The sequence below is a fragment of the Nuphar pumila genome, chromosome 15, assembly GCF_984573655.1.
Source record: "Nuphar pumila chromosome 15, dmNupPumi1.hap1.1, whole genome shotgun sequence".
Lineage (NCBI taxonomy): Eukaryota > Viridiplantae > Streptophyta > Magnoliopsida > Nymphaeales > Nymphaeaceae > Nuphar > Nuphar pumila.
Window position 1 is genome coordinate 75,908,083 of NC_143263.1, and position 12,210 is coordinate 75,920,292.

General features: G+C 38.0%; 1 protein-coding gene across 1 annotated transcript; it reads left to right on the forward strand.

The window, feature by feature from the left end:
* Window positions 1-5,683: 5,683 nt before the first annotated feature.
* Window positions 5,684-7,432, forward strand: LOC149815646 (acyl-acyl carrier protein thioesterase ATL3, chloroplastic-like). The gene is made up of 5 exons (XM_089990590.1): window positions 5,684-5,909; window positions 5,999-6,099; window positions 6,559-6,668; window positions 7,142-7,237; window positions 7,334-7,432. The coding sequence occupies exons 1-5, from the start codon at window positions 5,689-5,691 to the stop codon at window positions 7,430-7,432; spliced, it is 627 nt and encodes a 208-aa protein (XP_089846716.1). The 5' UTR covers window positions 5,684-5,688.
* The last annotated feature ends 4,778 nt before the right edge of the window (window positions 7,433-12,210 follow it).

Consider the following 12,210-nt stretch of genomic DNA (forward strand, 5'->3'; position numbering starts at 1 on the left):
AATAAATATGGCTCGAACATTATAACTAGATATGAGTTTGATTCAAATCTAAATTAAGACTTAATCGAATATTAGTTCAAGTTTGAAACCTAATGTACGAAATCAAATAGTCAATATGACCACAGGTCCTACCGACTCGGGTAAGAATCATTTTCGAAATGCATTATTGAGAAAATGATATTTTTAGAAAAGAAATTTCATAATAATAATTTAGAAATCTCTCTCTTTTCCATTTATAACATGAAGAAACCTCTTCCGGCAAGAAGACTTGGTCATGCTAGCTCTACCTTTCATACCTCGTGCCAACGACATTAACCTTCGAGGATAGGATCATAGGCCTATGTTGGGTGTCAGCTTGTGCAGGGGAGAAATCTTTTTTTTTTTTTTTTTTGGAAAGGCTAGCTGGGGTTAGTCAAACCAATGCCAGATTTCATTAGGAATCAATAATCGTGATGAGGGACCAATATGGGGAATGATCCTTCCATGATTTTTGGATTCCCTCTTTTCTATTCTAGATAAATTACGAGCTATTTGATTTCATCTATAGTTAGATTTTTGTACATCAAATCTTTCCCAACTAGACAAAAGATTCCTCATACCTAGAGGAATGTCAAGACCCTAGCTTCTTCCCATAGTGACAAAAGATTAAAACGGAAAAATATCGGTAGTAAAGAACTCGAGAGATTTTGAAATTTTTCATAAATCTTGCATTTAAAAATAAAAATCTGGTGTGTTTTCATGATAAATATGTGTTAAAAAACGTAAATATCTCGATATTTGACAAGGTTTGAAAATCTCAAGAGAAATTATTGTTTTAAACTTTCAGGCAATTTCTCGAGACATTATTAAGTGATTTTTATAAATCTCGCTATATTTGTCACAGAGCTTCTTCCTTCTAGAAATTTAAATTTTTTAATCCCTAGGGCCAACCAGCTGCCCATCTCTACTTTAGCACCTCGATCTATTAATGTGACAATGTCTAACCATCTGCTCCATTCTTCCGATTTATCTGATTGAGATTCTTCCTTTGTTGCTCAAACACTTGTTGGTTCAGTAGGTTTCCATATTATCTATTATAATCACCTGGAATGTTCTTTCCCAGCCTTGTGTCTCACCACTTTATCTTTGAATTTCTTTTTGAACTAAGACCGGATGTTACTTGACATGTTTCCTACCGGTCTCCATCTAAATCAGAACAAAGATGTTGATATGACACAAACAGCTTGGAAGCTGAAAGCCTTTACTTTGGAGTCTTTCTTGGGTGAGCAAACGGTCTCCAATTGCCCATCTCGATGGATGTGATAGCAGATGGAGGGTGGGCCTTATTAACCCATCTGCATCGAAATATGGGTTTTTCTTCACCATGACTTCCCAGACTGACCTTACTGATGAGAATTCTCACTTTGGGAGCCATTCCAAACACACTGCAATTCAAGGGGACCATTTTTGACTTTGCACCATCCGCTTAATTTGATTTGGGAATCCGGAAGATAGTTCTCTCTACCATCTGCACCAAATTAGAGTAATTGTTTTGGAATACCAAAAATGAAAGCTTTTATCAGAAAGGTTCCCAACACACAAGGATACCCACCGACAGCTCCTACCAACCCTGCGGAGCGCCCGTTGGTCCGTATTGACAAACTTAACACATGTTAGCAATTATTCAAGCACCTATAATTTTTTTACATAAATCTTTGCCTTTAGTTTGTCTGTTTGTGTTTTCTTTTTTTGCATGGTGGTGGCAATCATGCACCAGGGATTCTTGGACTATCATTATTGTATAGTAAACTAATGAGACCAAGAGTGTTTAATATTTAAAAACCTTATTCAAGATAACGGTATCTTTTATTTTAGTTAAGCCGCCTCATCAAGTAACATGAGATAAGTTAGGCAAAGCAAAGAGAAATTATCCTAATATTAAGAAAAAAAGGTTGGAATCTTCGAGAGACCCGACCTTTTATCCATTTTTTTTTCCCACGCATTAAACAGGTCTTAATTGAGAACTATGGGTGTCTACCGTGTTTGAAATGCAGGGACAAATTATTGTAGAACAAAAAGCTATACACAAATGGGGCAGAACTAGAGCGTTTGTTGGCCTAAATCTTCATGCACTTTTGGATGGTGGTAAGCCAAATGTGTAACATATTAGTACCAAAACTTGCAGTGAAATGCCTATTGTAATTAGAAAAAGTTGGGTGTATTTTGATTATTGCCAAAATTTTAGGCATGTTTTAAGATATTTTTTAAGAAAAAAAATATTATTGTTGGTTATCAAATATTACTAAACTCTCTCTCTCTCTCTCTCTCTCTCTCTCTTTTCCATTTATAACATGAAGAAACCTCTTCCAGCAAGAAGACTTGGTCAAGCTGGCTCTACCTTTCATACCTCGTGCAGACGACATTAACCTTCGAGGATAGGATCATAGGCCTATGTTGGGTGTCAGCTTGTGCAGGGGAGAAATATTTTTTTTGTTTTGTTTTTGAAAGGCAAGCTGGGGTTAATGCTAAGTTAGAATTATGGAGACAGACATTGGAAGCAAGAGGTTTTAAGTTGAGTAAGAGTAAGACAGAATACATGGAATGTCGATTTAGTAAGCAAGGAAATAGAGATGGGAGTGTAGTGAAGCTTGGTGAGAAAGAAATACCGGTGGATGGTTCTTTCAAATATTTGGGATCTATCATTCAAAAGTATGGAGAAATTGATGGAGATGCAAATCATAGGATAAAGGTTGGGTGGATGAAATGGAAGAGTGCAACTGGAGTGTTGTGCGATCATAGAATGCCATTGCGGTTGAAGCGAAAGTTTTATAGGATGACTATTAGGCCCGCTTTACTATATGGCATGGAATGTTGGGCTGCCAAGAGACATCATATTCAAAAAATGAGTGTAGCTGAGATGCGTATGGTGAGATGGATGTGTGGAAATACAATAAAAGATAAGATTCGGAACGAGGAGATACGTAAGAAGGTAGGTGTTGAACCCATTAAAAATAAGATGAGAGAGAATCGTTTACGGTGGTTTGGACATATTTGACGAAGGCCTAATGATGCTCCAGTTAGAAGGATGGAGAAATGGGAAAATATATTAGTTAAAAGAGGTCGGGGTAGGCCTAGGAAGACATGGATGGAGGTGATAGGAAAGGATATGAAGGCTTTGAACCTCACTGAGGACATGGCATTGAATAGAAATGAATGGAGGAGAAGGATTCATGTGGAAGACCCATAATGATTTTCTTTGTTGGTTCATATCGCCGACCCCAATTGTTTTGGGATGAAGGCGTAGTTGTTGTTGTTGAAAGGCAAGCTGGGGTTAGGCAAACCAATACCAGATTTCATTAAGAATCAATAATCGTGATGAGGGACCAATATGGAGAATGATCTTTCCACGATTTTTGGATTCCCTCTTTTCTATTCTAGATAAATTATGAGCCATTTGATTTCATCTGTAGTTAGATTTTTGTACATCAAATCTTTGCCAACTAGACAAAAGATTCCGCATACCTAGAGGAATGTCAAGACCCTGGCTTCTTCCCATAGTGACAAAAGATTAAAACGGCAAAATATCGGTAGTAAAGAACACAAGAGATTTTGAATTTTTTCATAAATCTTGCATTTAAAAATAAAAATCTGGGGTGTTTTCATGATAAATATGTGTTAAAAAACGTAAATATCGCGATATTTGTCACGGTTTGAAAATCTCAAGAGAAATTATTGTTTTAAACTTTCAGGCAATTTCTCGTGACATTATTACGAGATTTTTATAAATCTCGCGATATTTGTCACAGAGCTTCTTCCTTCTAGAAATTTAAAATTTTTAATCCCTAGGGCCAGCCAGCTGCCCATCTCTACTTTAGCAGCTGGATCTATTAATGTGAGAATGTCTGACCATCCGCTCCATTCTTCCGATTTACCTAGGACTTGAAGAATCTGTGCCTTCCTTTTTTATCTGATTGAGATTCTTCCTTTGTTGCTCAAACACTTGTTGGTTCAGTAGTTTCCATATTATCTATTATAATCACCTGGAATGTTCTTTCCCAGCCTTGTGTCTCACCACTTTATCTTTGAATTTCTTTTTGAAGTAAGACCGGATGTTACTTGACATGTTTCCTACCGGTCTCCATCTAAATCAGAACAAAGATGTTGATATCACACAATTAGCTTGGAAACTGAAAGCCTTTACTTTGGAGTCTTTCTTGGGTGAGCAAACAATCTCCAATTGCCCATCTCGATGGATGTGATAGCAGATGGAGGGTGGGCCTTATTAACCCATCTGCATCGAAATATGGGTTTTTCTTCACCATGACTTCCCAGGCTGACCTTACTGATGAGAATTCTCACTTTGGGAGCCATTCCAAACACACTGCAATGCAATTCAAGGGGACCATTTTTGACTTTGCACCATCCGCTTAATTTGATTTGGGAATCCGGAGATAGTTCTCTCTACCATCTGCACCAAATTAGGGTAATTGTTTTGGAATACCAAAAATGAAAGCTTTTATCAGAAAGGTTCCCAACACACACAAGGATACCCACTGACAGCTCCTACCAACCCCGCGGAGCGCCCGTTGGTCCATATTGACAAACTTAACACATGTTAGCAATCATTCAAGCACCTATAATTTTTTTTACATAATTCTTTGCCTTTAGTTTGTCTGTTTGTGTTTTCTTTTTTTGCATGGTGGTGGCAATTGCGCATCATGCACTAGGGATTCTTGCACTATCATTATTGTATAGTAAACTAATGAGACCAAGAGTGTTTAATATGGTTTCAATAGGTAAAATTTTCAAGTTTTAGACCTTGTTTTAAAGGAATATCGTTCATAAGAGTCACGCCAAACTTGACTTCCAACGGAACGTACGTTGGTCAAAGGTGAACGACACCATCCAGATTTGGTAATCTTCTTATGAAAGAAGCATTTTATTCAAAATCTCTACATATTTTCTATCGTCAACGTTTTCCCGAGAACCAGGTTTGTGACTGTGCAAGTAAGCTGGAATTTCTCGTGGCTTTATTGGTCTACTGGTCAGGTTACATCTCATGAACCTTGCAAGTAGGGGTGTCAACGGGTCGGGTTTACCCAGACCTGACTCGAACCAAACCTTATAGGGTAGTCCGGGTATTGTGATAAATAATAAGACCTGAATAAAACCTGGGTCTGGATCCCCAGTAATACGTGGACCCGGGTATAGTTTATGAAATTATATACCAGCCCAACCCGAGTTTCAATTAAGACCTGCAAATTTTTAATGTAAAAATTATAAAAAATATGGTTTTACTGGGTATGGTTTGGGTCTGCCTCACGTAGTTCATATCAGGTTCGAGTATGGTTTTTCTTATAGTTGACCTAATTAGACTCGGGTCCAGACTCAATACCATACCCAAAATTCCTGGTTTAAATCTGGTTTCACCTGGGTCCCCGACCGGTTGACACCCCCAATTGCAAGGACCATAATTATGAGTACTTGGAAAAAGACATGCAGAAAATCGCATTGAGATCCAAACTTGGATTTGAATTTAACACACAAAATCCACGTGCTAGTTAGTTAGATACTTGTTTAGTCAACAGAAATTGGAAAAGGCAAAATCGTACATGCAGAGAAGGAGGCTGCCTGGAAGGGAAGGCCCGTGAATAAGGTTATATAAATTGATGCAATTAGACACAAAGGAACCCAACTTGGTGATAGAAGATGGAAGCCATAACCAAGTTCAGCTATGGTGCTTTCCGCCCCTTCTACCCTTCCATTACCACAAAGCCTGCAGGCTCAAACTCAACCACTCTGCTTAGGGTTCCATCAACAACCAAGTTGCCATCTCAAAGACTTCTTAGTCTGACACCTCCTCGCAGCTTACTCCTTAACAAGGATCCTTGCACCCTCCTCCAAAACCAAGATGTGCAAAATGGATCATGGTACTTCCCTCTCACTACAACTATAACCCATTGCCAGGCCTAATAACAGGAGGATCAAAGAGTACTAATTTGGGATTTGACTTCTTCAGTGTGCAGGGCTGTCACGATGTTGAACTTCAAGTTCGTGATTATGAATTGGACCAATATGGAGTTGTTAATAATGCCATATATTCCCATTACCTCGAACATGGTGAGGCTGCAATGGTTTTGTTTTTGTTTCTAGTTTGGTTTTAACCATTTTTGAGCTACAGTACTGATGGATTCACCAAAATGTAACCCTGTATTTGGCTTCAGAAAAATGAGATTCAAAAGAAGAATATAACCCAATCATCATGATTAGATTTTATTGAGACGGCATTCATAGGTTTACATGTGTCTACACACAAGCATCATGATTTTGATTTTCAAGCGCACCACTGGCAATATTCTTCTTTAACATACTGTTTATCATTTTTTACCAGCTCTAATTATTTCATATTGCTTATGGAAATAAGAATTGGAGAATTAGTTCTTATTGGCAGGCATATGATTGCCTGCCAATTGTGAAACATGCATGTGTATCAAGATTGATTTCTCTAAATTTTTGTTTTTCTTTGATGGTTGAATGCGCACACTAGTTAAAGTGCACTACATTCCCTATGTGTTTTAGGTTATACAGATGTGTTTGTCAGAGTTGGTATCGATATCGATGGATTGAAGTCTGAAGGCCATGCAGCTGCAACACACAAGCTGTCTCTCAAGTTTATCACTCCTTTACAGGTAAGTAGTTAGCCATTCAATTACTGTAGAAAGTAGACAGAGTTGCTCACCAAACAATTCAGCCCTATCGGCTGGTGCTAGGTAGCGGCTGCACCGAGGCGTGGTCCAGTGTTCTGGACGAACACTTATAAAGTGCTTCGCCCTTTTAAGAGAGAGAGGGGGGAAGAATACTCAGCTTCCCGCCTATCCCCATAATGAAAAGGGGCACACACTTGTAAAGTGTTCTCCTGGATCACACCACAGTTACTGTAGCATCTTTGGTGATTATCCATTTTATCATACGGAATTTTAGCGTGATTTGGACCACTACTATTTCAGTATTTCCACTCAATGAAATAAGTAGGGGTTAATATCATTTTTGTTTATTTTGTATGATGAACAATATATTACAAGTTTCAATTTGTATAAGCTAGATAGATAGAGGGTTTCTTCCATGATGCTAAGAAGTTTGCACTTTGTAATTGTGGATGCAGCGTGGAGATAGGTTTGTCCTGAAACTGAAAATTTCAAAAGTTTCTACCACACGTTTGTTTTTCGATTTCTTCATTTTCAAGCTTCCAAATCAAGAGGTAACTGTCACAATTGACTGTAAGAAGAAATCATGTCAATTCGATAAAAGAAAATGGAAAAAACTGCTGCTGACTTTCTGCTTGTTAAATTCTCAGCTAGTCTTGGAAGGAAGTTCAATAATTGCTTGGATTGACAGAAACAACCATCCTGCACGTATTCCATCAGAAGTAAAATTGAAGTTGCAGACTATTTGATGCTACTATTGTACACATTGCCACCCATGGATACATGTTTCTGCTAGAGGTCATGGATACAACATCCACAAAAGCAAAATTCCCTACAAAGAAAGGAGAAAAATGCTAGTGTTTTCTACCTCAAGAAGGCTGCCAAATGGTGTCTTTATGTAGTCATTCTAGTTCAAATAGATAGAAGAAATGGTGAAAGCTTTTATTGCTGTTGCAACTCTGTCATTAAATTGTCATACTATTATCAATCATCAATAAATTAATTCTTGTGCACTCATTTCCATTCCATACTATTCCTAGCGTAGTTCAAAATAAATAGGGTCGGTTTGTTTCATCTAATTTTCAGAGAAAATTGCTGAGCTGGCATCTCTTTTCCTTTCTTTCCTATTATTAGTAAAACCAACATCCAATTATAAGGCGTGCAGACACAATTTGGTCCTACCAGTATTCTTGTTCCAATCCTTTCATACCTCCCTGCCTATGAAAGCATTCTCATGTGAAGGCTAAGCTAACAGGATTTTTTTTTGAAATTTGTACCCATTTTCATGAAAGGTCTAAACGGAAGTGAGAAGAAGAAGAAAATTTAAGTAAACACACTCTATTTACGTGATTCAGCAGAAGAGATAATGCTTTTCTTATTTTAGCGTCCTTGGCTCTTTACAATTGTATAGACTATTTCTCACATATCATGGTGAGATCACTCACTTACAATACAACAACTGGTGGTTTTTTTCATCCTCATCGAGTTTCCTTCCTTTGTAGTTTGATTTGCTGAGATTGTAGAGTTGCATACTTACCCTTTGATACTCCATACTTATCCTTCAAGCCTTCTAGAATATCGATACCATTTTATCCTTTATTTGATGGCGGACTCGTCACGGAAGCCAATCCACGATCTGAGACACAAATGGATCTCCACGCATGGAATCTAAGTTTAGTAGTTGAGTCTGAATAGGACTCAAATAATCTATATTTCAAAGTCTGAGCACTCTGTTTCGACAGAGGTGGCTAACACATGAAAGTTGTGCGACGCACACACCTTTCCAACAGATCCAAAAATGCCAGATTCAGATCTGTGTAGGCAGAGTTATAACAGATTCTATGGAGCGCATGGACAGAACACCCAAAATATGCAGGTGACTAGTCTGACTACTTGGAGAGAGATTTTGATCCCTTTGCCGATGGAGTTTGGAAAAACTCCAAATAGGTAAGTTATGCCAAATCTTATTATCTCTCCAACAAATCCGAGTTTGTAATTTTTAGAGTAAGATGTTGAAACTTATACCTAGATCATGATATTGTATTTTCTTTTCTATGCTAAATGAGCCGATGAACAAGGTATCAAACATGCAAAAAAAGTAATCAACTTTTTGACACAGTAAACAATGGAATGAGAAAAAATCAAAACATGAGGATTCTCAATCTAAATATTATTTTTTCAGATCGTGCTTCAGTTCAATAAACAAAGCAGGGATGACAAAGATGCACTGCAAATAGAAGATGCTATCAAGAATATAACAGACAGTCTAGATCTAAAATATCTTTCGATTAACAGAGATTGACGAATATTTTAGAGTAACATCTAACTTGATTCAGGTAACATCATAAACATGAAAGTTCAAGCTCTAGGTGTCGATTTTCTAACAAGTTATAATTTGCAAATTTTCGTTCAGTAAACAAAAAGATATGATGAAAACATGGAATAGTAGCAGTGATGTGATGCACAGGATAAAACTCTGGTCTTATGCAATTGACTGAAACTTGTCAGGGATTTTAGCATCCTAACAATGATGCTTCAAGAAAAATAGTAAGAAGAAAACTTGAAAAGGAGGATATTAGCTTTCCAACAAGCTAATGATCACTCGATTTGCACCAGTATCTAAGGAGATACAGTCAAAATACCGGGACAATGTCTGACAATCCTGAATGCATAAATGACTTTCCTCAGTAGAAAATGAGTTTTATCAAAACCCAAACATACATCAACAAAATGAGTTGCTGAACTATAAAACCCGTGAAATTTATGAAATTCTAAATGAATAAAAGGGATCAGTTATGTGAAATAGTAAGATTTTAAGTTAGATAGTACAAATTTTATGACTTGTGGTTTCTAGAACGAAACCGAGAACAAACTCTCACAAGTGGTGTTGGATCCGGATCTTGGCGAGATCCGATGATCCGACCCGGTTTACGAGTCCAAGTAAGGAAACCCGATGGTTTCGAGATAATAGCGTGAGATCCGAAGCACATTTAAAGTAAGCAAGTGCAAGTTTAAAACCAACGGGTGAAAAATCCACTTGAAATGGAAGAAATCCATCAACAAGGAAAAACGTCCCGATATGACATAAAAAGAATATCTTCGCAAAAGTAAACAAAAAGTAGTGAAGTGGAGTTATGGTAGGACACATAGGGTTGTAGGGTCACCACCCAAGTTCAAAACCCCCTGTGCACAAATTATTTTTTTTCAAGAAAGTGATGATTTCTACCTTGGTGAAAAGGGTAAAAACGTGGGCTCAAATTAAACCCTACCTTTTTGGTCTTTCTTCACAAAAAACGTGAGCAACTCCTCTCACCTTACCAAAAATTGAGGGGAATCCCATGCATCAGGGGATGAGGGGTACCACAATAAGGAAAAAAGAGAGTGAAAGTTGAAAAAAATGACACATGGAGTAAAGGGCAAAATCGGAAGAGATGCTATCCCAACAAAATTCGTGGGATTTGGAGGAGATTTTTTAGGGTTGAGTTTTGAAACTCCACCTAAGAAAGAGTAGACAAATCAAGAAGTTTTTCTTTTAGAAATCGTGAAACACGACTTTCTATATCTCTCCTTCTCTCTCTCTCTCTCCCTCTCTTGGGTGATCAAACATCCATAGTTGGTGGTGGAGTTTTCTATTGCTGCACGACTGGACTTCCATTGGCAAACGTAGTGTGCTACTCCAACGAAGGAAGAAGTGTTGCTTCATTCGCTTGACACTCCAACAAGAGGTAAGGAGCATTGTTATTTGTATGTAAGTGCTTGATGCCTTGTTGCACATCTATGTTGCAATAACATAGAGGTTACGTGACAAGCACCACCTATATGTAGGTATGTTTGGGGCCTTGAGACCCAGGGGGCATGAGTTGAAACACCTACTCCCCAATAGGTCAAGATGTAGTGGTTCAGCCAATGGTTCTCACCCTTGGCCAACGTTGGGGCACTGTGGTGTTCTTTGTAAGGGCATTTTATTCCTATGTGTGTGCCTGGTAATATGTAGTACTCATATCAAAACCTACAGTTTGAATCTGTGTAGGAAAATGCATATATTTTTGGTGTGGGTGTTAGCCATGACGGATTCAAGATCGAAACAAAAAAATAAAGTAGGCAAATGGCGTGGAACCTTAAGTATCTTGGATTATTATTCATGAAATTATTGTTTGGTTGTATTTTCTTGTTCAATACACCTTTCCTGCTTTGTAGATTGAATGGTTTTAATCAAGTCTGAAGTTATGTATACGTGATTGCTATTTCACATCATGGTAAAATAAAGATATATCATTCCTATTGGGTAATTCGATTGGATTCGATGTTTTGAGTGTGGAATGCACTCATATTTATAGTTGAAAGATTCCATATATTGAGGATGAAAGGGGTGGCAAAACAGTCCATTTAGAATGATAAAAAAGTTTGAAAAATAAAAAGAAACGCCCTTTTAAAAGTTACAGAAAAATGACAAAATTAGTCGACTGAGACAATAGTTAGTCGACTGATAATATGTTCAGTCGACTGATAAAAACCTTCAGTCGACTGCTGCAGAAATTTCCAGAAAACAGAAGGGGGACCTTGTGCAAGGTACCGTACTTGTTTCGGGTCAAGCTGCCCTTGTCTTATTTGACTGTGGAGCTTCTTATTCCTTCATTTCATTATATTTTGCAAAACAACTTAGAATCCCCACAGAATCATTAAATCAAGAACTAGTAGTGTATAACCCTATAGGATTCAATGAAGTTTATGTGAACTATATGCCAGAAGTAGAAGTTATTTTAGGAGAACACAACTTACCTGCCAACCTAATCATACTTGATATGACCGAATACGATGTCATACTGGGTATGGATTGGCTCTTTGAGCACTATGCTAGAGTCCTCTGTAGAGAAGGAAAAGTAATTCTGTCTCGACCGGATATGCCGAAAGTGGAATTCCGATTAGCAAAGCCTGGAATCAAGAAAAGGGTTATTTCGACCCTCATGGCCCAAAAGTATCTACGTCGGGGAGATATGGCTTTCCTGGTTAGTATGATCGGAAGTGAAACAAAACTAACTCTGCTTGAGGATTTGGAAATCGTCCGCGATTTTGCCGATGTATTTCCAGAAGAACTTCCTGGACTTCCTCCCCAGCGGGAAGTCGAGTTCGGGATCGAACTAATGCCAGATACAAAGCCAATATCAAGAGCACCTTATCGGATGGCACCAGCAGAGTTAGAAGAACTGAAGAAGCAGTTGCAAGAACTGATGGAGCGTGGTTTTGTAAGACCGAGTACGTCTCCATGGGGAGCACCGGTCCTGTTCGTGAAAAAGAAGGACGGGTCTATGAGACTATGCATAGACTATAGAATGCTGAACCAAGCAACTGTGAAGAACAAATATCCTCTACCTCGTATCGAGGACCTATTTGATCAATTGAAAAGAGCAAAAGTCTTTTCTAAGATTGATTTGAGGTCAGGTTATCACCAGTTGAGAATAAAAGATGAAGATATCCCAAAGTCAGCATTTCGAACCAGATATGGGCATTTTGAGTTTGTGGTAATGCC